The sequence below is a fragment of the Centruroides vittatus genome, unplaced genomic scaffold, assembly GCF_030686945.1.
Source record: "Centruroides vittatus isolate TY-2023 unplaced genomic scaffold, ASM3068694v2 contig_1507, whole genome shotgun sequence".
Lineage (NCBI taxonomy): Eukaryota > Metazoa > Arthropoda > Arachnida > Scorpiones > Buthidae > Centruroides > Centruroides vittatus.
The window spans coordinates 747,931-763,011 of NW_027120932.1; the positions used below are offsets into that span (position 1 = coordinate 747,931).

The window sequence follows — 15,081 nt, forward strand, 5'->3', positions numbered from 1 at the left end:
TTTAATAATTCATAGATTCTATTAATAAATAATAACATATTTTACCTGTTTCAACTTGTTTTTTTCTTGTTTATACATGATTTAACAATTATTACTCAATTACCGACTTTTGACCTTTAATATAATTCTAGTTTCGGTTTTGTTTTAGCTTGAGTTCTTCTTTAAAAAAACACGAATCATTGTTATTATTAATTTAATAAATTAGTTTTAATTTATTTTAAACAAATTTACAGATTTGTACATTTATTTTTTTTATAAATTTGGACATTTTACATACAAAAAAAAAATTAAAATGGAAAAATACAGAAAAAAAACCCTTATAAATTGTATTATGAAAATTAATAAAATACACCATGAAAAAATAATGTTTTACAGCTGTTTGTGTTTTTTTAAATTGCACCCTTTTAAAAGTCCTGCGCATGAACCATGCGGCACGAGGGGAATCCCCTTGGGTGTAGTATAAAGACTGGACGTTCTACTTCAATCGTATCAGTTGTATGCGTCACTACGACGTGTGCTGACTAATTCTCTGTAAAGGTAATTATCATTTACTAAATTGTGGGTATTTTTAACGCAAAAATTTATTAAATATTTTAAATCAGTGCATACGGTAATTGGCGTACTTTAAAGGTGTAGAATTCGGTTTAGAAGTTAATTTTACGTGCTTTAACACAGCGAGAATTTAAAAAAATTATTTATGTATACACGGGGAATCCCCCTGTTACAACAGATGTTTTTATTACAACATAAGGCACGCTTATTGTATTTTAAGATAATTTTTAATAAATAAGTGCACGTGGTTTATGTTGCAATAGAAGAAAATATGAAATTAATTGAGGTTTATCATCATCTAATGCAATTACCTCCGTTGTTGCGGCGGGGGTTATCGCAGGGCTCAGTCATCACTTCGTGTGAATATGAGTCTTTTACGATATATAAACCGAAACATTGGATCCTATTGTCAGATAAATGCATTATAGTTAGGGTAAGGACAGATATTCTCTTCCTTAAACTGCCGTTACTTCCTTTTGGATATTGACTTGACCTTCACTTATATTTTTATATTAATATACTACAGGTAAGACGAGAATTGTTATAAATAATTTATTTTAATTGTTATTTATATAAATATTTTATTATAAATTACCTCAGTTTGCAGTGCCCTAGTTACGGCACTGCATGGATATTCTCTTTTTGAATAAGATGAAAAATAACAGAAGAAATTTGTGAAATTAGCCTTGTTATATGATTCAAAGTTCTTTGAAGATAATTTATATCTATACATTTTAAAAATGAAAAATGCGTTAAAGATACGAAACAAATATGGCTTTTGATGAACATATCTTCTCCTTCTTTTGGCTCATTTTTGCTCTGTGGGTAATAAGAGGGCCTTTTTTGATCCCATGATGGTTCGGCCAGGCCTACAATAAGATTGGCGGGGTGGTGAGGGACAGAACCCCCGTGAAAAATTCCTTGGGTAACGATAAAGCCAGAACATAAAGCTGATAAAACAATCATTTAGATAACATAACAGGTTTAATACAGAAACAAAGGATTTACAAGAGAATACAATCAGACTTAGAATACTTAAATTGCTCGGTTAAAAGGTCGTTAGGGACCAAATTTTCGAGGGTCTATCTATCTACTTACAAACTAAAGACCGAGAGAGAGAGAGTTTACATAAAATTAACAAATATAATGCCTTTTTTAGTGTAGTGTCGGTAGCTAGAGAGGTGTCTTCCTCTTCCGATTTTCTTGATGGCGACTGGCAAGGGGACGATTCTCCTCGACGATCGGGTGCGAGTCTTTATTCTCCTTGAGCATGAGAGTAAAATCAGGTGATTTTGATTTGATGTGGTCTAAGGTCAAGATGTGTCACTGGTCCGGTTGATACGGGCCGTAATAATTTAACGATTCGGCCGGGTTGTTGATACCTTTGCCAGGTATTCTGATTCTTTTTACTATATAAGGCAAACAAATTCGAGGGTCTTAGATGCCATCGACGAGGTGTTGTGACTCTTCTTACCTCGTAATTTAATCGATTTTGACGTTTTTCCCATTAATAACCATTTGTTTGGATTTATTCTCGAAACTTATTCAAAACATCGTTAAAGATTGTTGATTTGTACGGTTATTTGATCGTCTTTATCTATCGGATCAGAGGTCAACGGAAAGGTCAGGTGGTGGGAAAGATAGTGGGTTTGTCCACTTCTTAATTAACTGCGTATTAATGTTTTAATTCCTTAATTTTACTAATTAATCGTCTAAATCAGGCTACTTTTTAGAAAAATTTTGGCTACAAAAGCTAAAATCATCTACCCCGTTGTAATACTCGAGACAAAAAATTGACACTTAAGCAGTTTCAGCTTGACACCCCTGGTCTAAAGCTTCACTGGACCCTAGAACGTACGGGGGATGCAGAGTCTCACATCTGTTGCCATTCTGTTTACAATATATAAAGTTTCTGTTAGAATAAATATATGCACTATATATGCAGTTTAACTTACATACATATACACAGCAAGGTCACGTTTTATGAGGAAGTGATATACGCAGATTCATATTTTCGCGAATCGCTACATTAATCCTTAGATGGGCACAGGTAATTCTGACTATTTACGCTCACACTGACCAATTTTATCATCTTATTCACGGTAGAACAAAAGTAATGGTGTGAAAATTAGAAGCAAATAAGACTAAAACCGAAACCAGAACTATTGACACTAAGAAACTCGAAACCACAAGAGGAGGGCGGCGTTCCTTAGTGGTGTACTATGTTGTAATTTTGTACTGTACATTCAGAAACATCAGACTAAATATGTTATTTATTATAATAAAAACACGAGGAAAACGTTTTAACTGTCTTCTGTTAACTGTAAATGGTTGCATAATGGTATAGGCTAGTGATCAGCAACCAATAGTGGATGCGGGCTGCAACTTTCGTGGGCCACATAATTTTTTTATGGTATTGCAGGCTTTTCAGCTTCCTGACAAGTGATTACAACATACATATCAACCACCAGTACACTAGGCACTAAAAATATATGTTAATGATATGAAAACTAATAATATAAATTATTTATAATATACTAATGTCAGTCACTTCTATGTAAATTCTCAGTAGATAGATACCATGTGTTCTGTAAATTAGGAAGCCATGTCGGGTGTTGGTCTATTTTTTTTTATGGTGGGTGGTGTATGACGTTACCACGATATCCGGAAGTCGATTTAATATATGGATTATAGAGGGAAAGCTCCTATTTTAACTATGATATAAGTATAGATCGATTTAAATTATAGCAAATTTTAAAAACTCTTTTGTTTTACTGTATTTTTTTTTTAAGGGAATTCCCAAATTCAGAAATGGAAACTGAAAATTATTCGAGTTATTCCGATGACCAGGAAAATAAGTAAGTTTTAGTTCTAGATTTTATATTATTTTAGAATCGGAAATAAATCTAAATCCAGAGGTAACTTTTCATTAATTAATTTTATGACTACATTAAAATTATATATAGATGTGAAATTATGGCTACTTCTAAGTGACAAGCAGCAAACCAATAGAGTAGTCTATTTCCTAAGAAACGGACTATATTATGGGTTTACTTACACTTAGGTGCTTGTTACTTTGATATTAGTGATGAATGAAATATAATTGAGTATCAAGATCATTCGAATGGTTCATTCGATCCAAAAATTCTTGTGTACAATCGAAATTTCACCGTACAAATTTCCACCCCTCAATTATTTTAGTTTCCATGCTAAACTAGGCAGTTTCCTATCATATACTGTAAAGATAATTAATGATGTTCAAGTGTTACATCATCAAAAATTTTCCTTGTTTTGATTCCCCTCCTAATCATCACCGATTATCAGAAATCAAGATCCCCATTGCCCTCCCTGATTTTTCATCAGAACGAAAGTTAAAACCATTCTTAAATACACAGGGATTATTTTCAGACATTTATTTTCTGATGACTGGGGAGAAAGATAAACAGGTGCAATCTTACGTCATCAAAAATTAAACCCCCTCTTCCCCCTTCGACAGCAAACGTCAGAAACAAATGAATTGTTGACGTAATACTTAATTGGTCACTTACACGAGTTATTTAGTCGATGTCCAGGATTTGTTCCCATAGTGTACAATTGATAACAGTTTCAGTTTTGGTGCACACGCAATTAAAATAAAAGTAGTTCGTTTAAGATTTTAAACAGTTTGTATACAGTTTAAGAGAGGTTGAGGAAAGTACAGTACATCATTGTACACTTTGGGGAGAGAGGGTCCATGCATTGTTTACGTGGTCGTTTTCGCTGGTATTAGTGGCGTACAAATTTGTTCATATAAGCCTACTTACTAGTCACGTGAATAAACTAATAGTTAGTCAAACAATACAGCTGTATTCTCATCTATATACAGAATACTCTAAAGCGAAATCTGTTTCCATTTCGGTAAGATGAATTACATTTATGTTTTATATATCAATTTGAAGCACATTTAATGTAGATTAGCCACATTCTACATATTTTACTAGATAATTTCATTAAATGTAATTAGAAGAGAAAATATGCCTAATTTTTCTTTTGCTGTATTGGCGCTTCTTCCTGCCATTCCGGCTTAAGCTCATCCTGTATAGAAACGCTTCCGAAAATAACTTTCCGAGTTGACATTCTTTCATTAATTTCCTGTCATTTGTTTTTATTTTACATTATTAACGAAAAGATTATTGTAAATTAAACTTTTGTCAGGAGAACTGACGTCATTTCCTTCGAATAAAATGGCACCTAAGCGAGAAACTCTTACAGGTTGGCAAGAAAGAAACGAAAAACTAAGTTCGATTAAATGTGGCCGAGATTAATTTACATGCAAAAATGAATACCAAACTGTAAAGATATTTATAGGAAAAACAAGGCTAATTATTCGATACTGAGTAAAATACGGATTAGAGAGAAGCCGCTATCTCGTGTTAAAATTAGAAAATTCTTCCATAATATTTTAAATTAAATTACTGTGTTTCTAATAATCGGTAGTGAATTTTGATAATTAGTAACAAACAGGGACAAACCGCAAAAACTTTAAGAGGAATAGTGGCTATTTCTAGTCCAAATTACTTAAATTAATATCAATATCTTAATTACGTGTGCAGTTTTTGAATCTCTTGTTCTCCTTCCTGTTTGTACAATGATGTAATTCTGACAAATTCCCCCTTTAATTACGTGTACTGTACAATAGAAACTTTTAAGTGCATTCTCTGTCACGAATATGTCGAGACCCTCACCACCCGGACCCCTATCGTGTTTTTGCCGAATTCACGATGGGCTCGATATAAAGGAATTCTTAGAGGAAAAGAGGGAAGAATATAAGGCTTTCCCGTTTTCTTAATGATTAAGTTAATATATAAATAGACTTTTATCCTAAAAAATGATTTATTAGAATATTTATGAATAGTTTTATTAACTAGATAGACCATTGAAGGTTAATGTTACCCTAGGTATACAAAATGGCGGCTCGTCTCTGACTCCAGCATACAGAAGCGAGGAAACAGTGGGGACGCACGTTTTCTAAACCTAACCTATTCTAATAAATTATCATAATTATTAGCAACTTAATTATTAGAATAGTCCCCACTGTTTCCTCGCTTCTGTATGCTGGAGTCAGAGACGAGCCGCCATTTTGTATACCTAGGGTAACATTAACCCAATTGAAAAATCTTTCGAAACTCAATTGCAGAATATCAGAATTCATACATAATCTTCACCATATTATTAATAAATATGATTTAATATATGTTTGTAATATTTTTCTACAAATGCAGGGAGGCCATGCGGGTGTTGAAGAGCAAACAATTTGAAAATTCCTTCAAAGATGCCGTAGAGGTGAAGAAAAGTTGGGATAATCTTTTCTCTTTTGCAATTTTAGACGATCTATTAGAAAAGGACAGAAAACTGTACGAAAACGACGAAATCGTTCGTTCCAGAAGAAATTCGGCAAAGAATCTTTCAAACACTAAACAATGGTCAGAAATGGTAACTAAAGCATTTTGGGAAATCGTTAATGGCAAGGAAGATAAAGCCGTTAGAGAGTTTCGAAAATTAGGCTTATATAATTCTCTATACGATTTCGTTCATCATATCAAGTATTTTGAGATGGTAAAGAAGGTAATGGAAGAGAGAGGCGAAAGAGTATATATTTTTGGTTATAGTCGTTGTTCCGTTCACGATATAGATAAGTTACATCCAATTATGTTGGTCGGTTATGCCGAAAAATTCGACGATCACAAGGATACGTTATTATGGCAAGTCACTTTACAGAACCACATAAAAATTAACCCACATCATCAAGGAAATCGTCTTTGGAGCAATGAAAATAATTATTCGGATGATTTGAAGTACGTAGCGTTGGGAGAGATGATATGCGATAAAGTTTCCAGAAGATTACAGAAGGATCTGAAAGGAAAATTGGATGAAGACATGTGGAACGTCGATGTTAAGTACTTCGACGGATTGCCACCGTACTGGTTAGCAAAAGCTGTAGAAATTTTAAATAAATTAAAACGATCGAAATGAAAAAAACACAATAAATGGATTGTATATCTTTAAATGTATTCAAAATAAAAATTAATTACATTAGAAATTATACTTAAAATCTACTTAGCTTTTGAACGTCTTTCCTTAAACAAGACTTTCAAAATTTCTCTGTAAAGATGTCATTATAAGAATGTAGTGTAATAAAGTTACAGTATATTAGTCTCATTCACCGACTCATTGGTTCATTCACATAAAAAGACTCATTATCGAAAAAATAAATGCATCAGCGAAAACAGAACGTTTGGTATGTTATCAGATAAATCGAAGGCTTGAAAAACTTAGGTCTTAATTAACCCAGGTTTAAATATTTCTATGCAATATGCCAAATGCCGTATAACTGATGTAATTTATTAAGCAAACAGAATATGGCTACGAATAGAAAACAATATTTTCCTTAATTAATTAATTAATAATAATATAAATTAACTGCAGTTAAACAGCACTTGTAGAGCGAGAACCACAAAGGTTGCCAGCTAGGTTTAACAAAAAAGGTAAAGCAGAATTCTTGGAAATGTAGCCCAAATTATTTTTAATGTAGCTCGAAAAGTTATATGTAGCCCAAACATTGTAGCCTAAAGCCCTATAAATTTCTCAATCTACTATTCGTAGCCCGCTCTTACAATACGGAAAACCAGCCGCATTTTACGAGATAAGAGAAAAAGGGTAGTCCATAGATGACGTGACACCCGAAAATATGTTACCGTACAAGAAAAGCCATGTTGACCGGATTAAAGTTGTCGGTCTATTGTTTTTTATTCGAATTTCGAAATTGTTATATTTCGAACTAACCGAATTCCTTAACGCGTACAGTACACCTCTATATCTCCAGCCGAAACAAAAGTACAGTTAAGGACTAATTAAATTTCGAACTATCCGAATTCGAATTAACGTATAGAGATATTATAATTGATAACTGATTAGCAGCCAATAAGCAAAATAAGCAAACTCAACGACGGCTTCGAGAAAATTCAAAAATTCGGAAGCTGTTTTCTTCTAAACGCGTTCTATATAAGCGCTGTTTTATATTTAAAGTTTTAGTAGCATTTGGTAGAATTTACGCTATCTTTCGCAAGCTGAAACTAAAGTGCATTCGCTTTCTGATATCCTGTCACATTTTCGTCGAATCTCATACGCGATATTCGTTGGTTCGTGCAAGTGATACACGTGAGTTGCACCCTAATGCGGTGCCGCATGTCGATCGAGCAAAGCGACAAAAAGAATCGAAGCTGTGCTTGCCAGGTTTCGAACCTGGGACCTTCCGCGTGTGAAGCGGACGTGATAACCACTACACCACAAGCACTCGTCCGTCTCGACCACGGAACTTTCCAAAGTCCGTTTAAATCTTTAAGTCGCACTTGCGCTAAGTTCAGTACTTATTACACTTACACCGTCACTGGACACAAGATCAGCCATAGAAAATCACTGACCAATGATGGTGTAATAAGTCTAGGAATATAAAGGCCAACATAGTGCTCATAAGTATATACTAAATCAAGACCAGCAGTCAATCTGGAACTTTCCTTATAAAATTCTCATTTCTATCACGATGGAAACTCGTTAACCTCGCGACAACCGGTCGACATATCCGACGCATTTTCTCTTCCACAATGGCGATTCTCCGCAGATCCGACTCGCGTTTACCAGAGGATAAGGTGAACAAACAACTTAAGTCGTTTGCTCATCTTATCTTCTGGTAACGTGATTTTCTACGACGAAATTTCGTTGCCGTTTTCACAGAAAAACATCTCGCATTCGTTTTCTTGCGTCCGACGATTGCAGACAGCTTTCCGCTCTTTCCGTCTGCTTGAATCTTTACGAAAATTTCCAGTGAAACTGTCCGATGACGTCAGCAAATCTGAAGGAGAAAAATCATTTTGAATACGACCCAGGATCGGTTCGAGAAGAAGAAATGCCGTTCCGCCGTTCTTCGGTAGGTGTCTGTGGTGTAGCGGTTATCGCGTCCGCTTTACACGCGGAAGGTCCCAGGTTCGATTCCTGGCAGACACCCGCGCGATTTTTGTTTGTTCCCTACGACAAACCTTCTTTGATTATTTTTTGTTTCCTTCGTCGCTTTCTATTGCTTTTCAATATGTTCGTTTCCTCATTAGAAAGTTATCTTCTGCTTTTTCCTCCGTATGGTTTTCGCTCACGCCTAAACACAATACGGAAAAAAGCCATACCCCAAAGACAGGATCTCTCAACACGTATCACTCGCACGAATCAGCGAATGCACTTTATTCTTTGTGCAGGACAGTTGTATTGCAGTCTGTATGAGACGTTTTTTAACCTATCGGGTCTTGGGAAACCTCACCTGCAAGACTAAGCTTACTCTGAATAATACAGGTTATCGACGAACGACGACTGGAACAATTTATAGATCCATTTCGCCTGGTGTAGCTTATACTATCTGTCAGTAATGGTATCGACTGCATTCTGCAAGTATTATGCAGGGTGTTTTTCATCATTAGTACGCGTATATCTCGAGGCAAGACCCTTTTTACGAAAGATAATGGGCCTTGGAAAATGAATAATCTTTAAGAAACTTAGTTAATTTTTAGTAAATCGTTTGCGTTCATCATCGATTACCGAAAATATCGGTAATCCTTGATGTCGGAGATAATTCTACGGGGCGAATATTCCCTACTGTCAAAGAAAATAAAATCGAATGAAAGTCTTTTTCGGACGAATTACACGAAATAGAATCGGAACATTGTCGGTGTCTCTTCAATTCTATGAGTCTGTTCAGTGTATACATATTCAGCAAACACATCGCGTGTATCTTGGTAAGTATTGTTGTAGACCCGAGCGAATTCTTTTATTCGGGATGAATCCGGAACCGATTCTAATGGCTAAAAATGTAGTTTCATTTGGAGAATATATCCTGTGTGAAAAGATTTGATTGAAAATAAGTGGAACGGTTGGAAAACCAGCACATGAGTTTTGGTTGTAAAAAAGTGAAGTCAGTGGAAAAAGATTTTGGGAAATTTTCAAAGATATTTCTGGCACTCCAGCCACTTTCTTCAAGTACAGTTTTGTTCATAATTATTGCCCACTTTCTTATCGAAAACTGGTAAAAAATATCATCCCCCCTCAGTTGAACGTCAGCATACGTAATGACTTGAATGCAATATGCGAAAAAGCATTGCGTAAAGTGGCGAATTTGCTGAACGTAAAAATGTTAATTGCTGTAGGCAAATATGCTGAAGAGAGAGCAGAAATTGCTCTCAGGAGAATAAGTGAGGTAATCATTTGTAACATAATGCATCCGAGTCCCGTCAATCTTGCTGCAAATGAAGGTTGGAATGAAATAGTTAAAAAACAACTACAAGATCTTGATGTATTACTTTATTTATTTATTAATTTTTTGCCATGATTCTCATATATTTATTATACACACTTTATTAATCAATCAATTTTATAATTATTTGATCTTATCTATATATTATCTTCTAATCTTTAATACCAAAATTAAGGGTTTTTCCAACTACAGTATTCCTTGTATCTTATTTTACTGAGTAACTCAGTCAGTCGATTCACTCGGTAAAATAGGAGACAAAAAATACTATATTTTCAAAAATCCTTAATTTTGGCATTAAAGTTTCCAATAAACCAAACGTCGAAACCTTAAGTAAAGGGAATTAATGTATAAATTTAAAAGTTAATTTTTTGTTAATTGTCGTTCACGTTAATTAAGTTTAGACTGATCACGAAGTACTTCAATACCCGATAACGATCTGTTTATGCACAATTAATAAACATTAAATGTAACTGAAACATTTCTGTAGGCAATTGCATCGAAACATTAAATGTAATTAACGGTAGTCAACAGCGGCGTGCCCAGGATCTGAATTAGAGGGGCGTAACTCGTAGTTTCTCAGGGTGCAAGAATAGCAGCGAACAGAGAAACAGTTCTAAGATATCATGACAGATGGCTCCAGACTCCAGTCACAATATTCATTATTCAAACTGATACTAAATTGATGTGTATTGATGTCAATTACTAAGTGTAGTAATTGACACATAGACGTCTATGTGTCAATTACTACACTTTAATTTTTCTTCTAGGGGGCCTGCCCTTCCCTGTCTTTCGCTGGTACGCCCTTGGCAGTCAGTCGTTTTCTCTTTCCAATCATTTGTGTCTCCGTTTCATTTTTTCGATAGTTCAGTTAGCATGTGTTTATACGATTTAATGGTGTGACTTTTCAGTCATTTCGAACATTATAATTCGTTGTTTAATTACTTCATAAAACTGATAGTGGGCTATTGCTTTATATTTCTATTAAGAAATTTGTAAAACTATAACTTATTTATTAATATTACAAAATATAAAAATTGTTTATTGTTACAATAACAATTAATCTTTCAATATTATTAGACGTTTCATTATTATTGCTGTTTGAAAAGCAATTGCATACGATTTTTTCTGAGATGGATGCCGAAGTTATAAAGATATTCATAACTCATCTGTTTATATTGAAATTTCTTCAAGTATCAGCTGATTCAAGAGGAATTTCACCCCTCAAATATGACTATAATTACCCAGCGGAGGAATTGAAGAATGCAGAAGCTTCGATTCCATCCGAGAAACAGGATGAAATCAGAAATTTCATCACGAAATACCGGATTATGTCAAAACTACCGGAAGAGACTTCAAGACAAACCTACTTTCAAGCCAGGGACAGTAATTATCGATGGAATGGAGAAACAAAGAAGAAAAGACGACATCCACCCGAAATTCCTTCTTTGTTGAGGAAACTTTTCTCTAATTCGCTTCCTACACAGAACGAACACTACTCGACATTCGTTATCCAGAAACATTATGGGAAAAAAGTTAGAAAAAACAAAGATTTGAATGATAAACATAGAACATTAAAACACAAAACACCTGTATACGTTAATTATACAAACTTTAGAATCGACAGAAAGGATTTCAACTTCAAATTTTCCTGGATCGACAAACCTAAAATATTTTCCTGGATCGTCAAACCTAAAATATTTTCCTACATCACTGCTTTCTCCGCAACATTTCTAGCGGTTTGCGCCATCATATTCGTTATAGTAAATGTAATTCAATGGTACGATCGGGAAGATAAAATTGAAATAAAAAGTCGCGCATTTCCGCCCGCGAAGAAAAAAATTCTAGCTGTGTTAGAAGACAAAAAGGATTTTCTGATACCACTTCTGAGTACTCACGAAGAACTCGCTTTATCGGCAGATAATCGTTCTCGTCCAAATAAATATAAACACGATAAAGAAACACAAGTGGAAGAAGAATTTATCTTTCCCGAACATCCGGCAAAAGTCAGATTCGAAGAGGAAACGAAGCCGCCAAAAGTAACTGTTAGACATACAACTACCGACATTTCGCACCCAGAAATGTTACCGGAAGAAGTCCAGTGTGAAATGAATCTCGGACAACCCGACTCGAGCCTAATACAATCTTCAAAGGAGTGTCTTGGATCTGGAGATGAGAAAAACTCGAAGGAATGTTTAGACGTGGACCACTCGGACAACGACTCGAGTGATTTGTGTATAAAATTATTTCCAAAGCATGACGAAATCTCACCGCTTGACGAACTTCGACAAATCCTTTCACTCATTGACGAAGACAACTTTTCACAAGATAATGTCTTTTATCATCCCGATTGTGTCAATATTTACGACGAATCGAATGGCGATAAATCGTCACGGTGATTAAAGAAACAATATTAAATATTCAACGTTTAAAGTATATCCAGGGAATATCCCTAGCCAAGATAAGGCAAAAGATGGCGATGTGCCGAAGTACGTTTAGTCGTTCGCGGTCGACACGTCGATTAACGAAGAAATTCTATAGAAGACCATCATTTGTACGGCACCAATTGAGACAATGAACTGTACGATAAATTATCAGCAGCGAATTGTCGTGGCGAAGAGATTTACCCAAATACAAGTTTAATTAATTATCCTTTGGAAATTTCTGCGTAATTTCGTTCAAGCCTATTTCTTTAGATCGTTTTTTTCTTAATAATCTTAATAATAGATATTTTGATATTTTTAAAATTTGTAAAATGTCTTAATAAATATTATTAGTAAACATATTCGAGTAGTTCATTAAATATACAGTAAATTTTAATGCGAAGGGATAGCATGTTTTTAGTGAGGACACATTTTATTTTTAAAAAAATATATTAAATTCGAAGATTGTATCGAGGATTAAGCGAGTGGATACTTTCGACATTTCCGTACAAATCGTACAGATTATATTGGGCCCATCCCAATATCGTTATTGGAACGAGAAATATAAACCTTCGTTTAATAACATTAAACGTGAGTGCGACTTGCGCTCTCACATTGACAAATTACAATAAAAATCAGCATTTAAAAAAATATTTAAATTTGAAAAACACTATGACATTAGTTCAAATTTAAACGATTGTGTGTGACACATTACTAAAAATAATTTATATTTTATTAATTATTACAGAAAGACAAAAACTGCCTAATTATGACGTTGGAGATGACTTTTCAAAATACATTGGTAAATAAAATTTTGAAGACAACCAAAACCTAAATCTAAACAATTACCTTTATTGAAATCATTGCATAGATGGTGTTCGTATGCTTTAAAAACTAAACAGAGTTATAGAATTATAAAAGAAGCGTTGGAATATTTCTTCCAAAAGTAGAAAACTGCATAATTGAAGTTGACAAAACTTCAAAGACAATCGAAAAAATAGATGTAAAATCATGCGATCCTCAACTTTTTTGTTAAATACAGTCATGCAATGCGGCTACGTTCCTTCTCTAATCTGATTCTCGCTGCCTAATCTTATCATTGACTTTTTAATACTTCACTTCCCCATTGAAAACAATTTCTTCTCTGTTCTAATCGAAAAAACACGTGATCTGCGATAGATAGAAACGTGACTCCAAAGCACAGTCGCATAACGCGGTGCCGAATTTCGATCAAGCAAAGCGACAAAAAAATCAAACCTGTGCTTGCCAGGGTTCGAACTTGGAACCTTCCGGGTGTGAAGCGGACGTGATAACCACTACACCACAAGCACTCGTCCGTCTCGACCACGGAACTTTTCTAAGAGCGCTAAAATCGTTTGATAACTTCGAGTGCAGCAGTGAATCCGACACTTTTCTTACAAAACCTTCATTTCCGTTGCGATGGAAACTCGTTAACCTCACGACTACAAGTCGACACGTCCGGCGCATTTGTTTTCTCTTTGGGAGTAGCGATTTCTGGCAGATCCAACTCGCAAAGTCGTTCGCTCGTCTTGTCCTTCGGTTACGTGTTTTTCAGTTATCAAATTGCTTCGTCGTTTTCACAGAAAAACAACCGACGGTTCTCTCCGGATTGCTGTAAACTCCATCGGATAGCCTCAGCCGAAGTTTCGTTCGGCTGGAACTATTCTATCACGGCTGTAGATCTGAACGAGAAAAAATTAGTTTTGTATAAGATCTCAAAAAGAAGAAACGCCGTTCCGCTCTTCTGTAGCAGGTGTCTGTGGTGTAGCGGTTATCACGTCCGCTTTACACGCGGAAGGTCCCAGGTTCGATCCCTGGCAGACACACGAGCAGTTTTTATTTCTCTCTTACGACGATCGTGTTTTTATTTTGTATCCTTCGTCGCTTGTCATTGCTTTTTACCACGTTCGTTTTCCTCATTCGTAAGTAATCTTTTGTCCTCGTTTTTTAAACATGGTTTTGCCTACGTCTAAAAACGACACGAAAATCTACAAAAAATTCGTGCGTACAACGAAAACGTACAGTACAGAGTGGTGGATAAGCATAATTGTCAAATATTTAATAAAATGAAAAAAATCCTTCTAGAAATGATTTTTATATATTTTCATATAAATAATACAAGGAAACTAACTTTGTTGGTGTAAACCTGCTGTAGATAGACCTTGGGGATGGAAACACAATTATGTGTATATGAAATGTTAAATACACTAATTAATTAATCTAAATTTAACGAACAAAATCTTAAGTCCACAAATTGACAAATATAAATATAGAGTGTCGGGTGACTGCGAAAACAGGAAAGATTGTTATTATTATGGTGCTAAGAGTCGTCGTTAGTGTTTAATTAAATATGTACGATCATTATTTATAAAAAATAATTTCACAAATAACTTGCAACAGAGCAGTTGAGCATTAGCACAGCAATGTGTCATTACACATAATAATGAATTATATTGTACAAAGCATTCTTCGAATATTACCGAAATATTCCCTACGCTTTATCACTGCGCGTTTGAAACAATCAAAATATAATTTTTAATCTTACAATTGACAGTGAAATTTACAAATTTACTCAAAATACTGTACGACCCGCTTAACGCTGCCTCGACTAACGCTGATTCGATATGACGCAAAATTTCATTGATTCTTCTATAATACGATTATTGACGTAAACGAACCAATCAGCAAAAGGTGACAATTTGTCGTAGCGCTGTACTTCCCCTAAATTGATGTTTGTTTGGTGTAATTTTAGAAAAA

General features: G+C 34.7%; 1 protein-coding gene and 4 non-coding genes across 5 annotated transcripts; 3 read left to right on the plus strand and 2 right to left on the minus strand.

Annotated features, from left to right (window-relative positions):
- Positions 1 to 1,045: 1,045 nt before the first annotated feature.
- LOC136968724 (uncharacterized) lies at positions 1,046 to 6,750 on the plus strand. The gene is made up of 3 exons (XM_067262755.1): positions 1,046 to 1,078; positions 3,345 to 3,410; positions 5,814 to 6,750. Exons 2-3 carry the CDS (start codon positions 3,364 to 3,366, stop codon positions 6,562 to 6,564), a joined length of 798 nt encoding a protein of 265 aa, XP_067118856.1. The 5' UTR covers positions 1,046 to 1,078; positions 3,345 to 3,363; the 3' UTR covers positions 6,565 to 6,750.
- Positions 6,751 to 7,812: 1,062 nt separating this feature from the next.
- On the minus strand, positions 7,813 to 7,885 carry TRNAV-CAC (transfer RNA valine (anticodon CAC)). Its single transcript has one exon. It is a non-coding gene; the product is annotated as a tRNA-Val (tRNA).
- A 634-nt stretch (positions 7,886 to 8,519) lies between these two features.
- TRNAV-UAC (transfer RNA valine (anticodon UAC)) lies at positions 8,520 to 8,592 on the plus strand. The gene has a single exon. It is a non-coding gene; the product is annotated as a tRNA-Val (tRNA).
- Positions 8,593 to 13,561: 4,969 nt separating this feature from the next.
- On the minus strand, positions 13,562 to 13,634 carry TRNAV-CAC (transfer RNA valine (anticodon CAC)). Its single transcript has one exon. It is a non-coding gene; the product is annotated as a tRNA-Val (tRNA).
- A 443-nt stretch (positions 13,635 to 14,077) lies between these two features.
- Positions 14,078 to 14,150, plus strand: TRNAV-UAC (transfer RNA valine (anticodon UAC)). Its single transcript has one exon. It is a non-coding gene; the product is annotated as a tRNA-Val (tRNA).
- Positions 14,151 to 15,081: the final 931 nt, after the last annotated feature.

Bases quoted from the DNA above. Each gene is read 5' to 3' on its own strand.
- LOC136968724 (XM_067262755.1), top strand. From the start codon at position 3,364: ATGGAAACTGAAAATTATTCGAGTTATTCCGATGACCAGGAAAATAA. The intron at 3,411-5,813 runs GTAAGTTTTAGT...CTACAAATGCAG, and splicing joins TCCGATGACCAGGAAAATAA to GGAGGCCATGCGGGTGTTGA.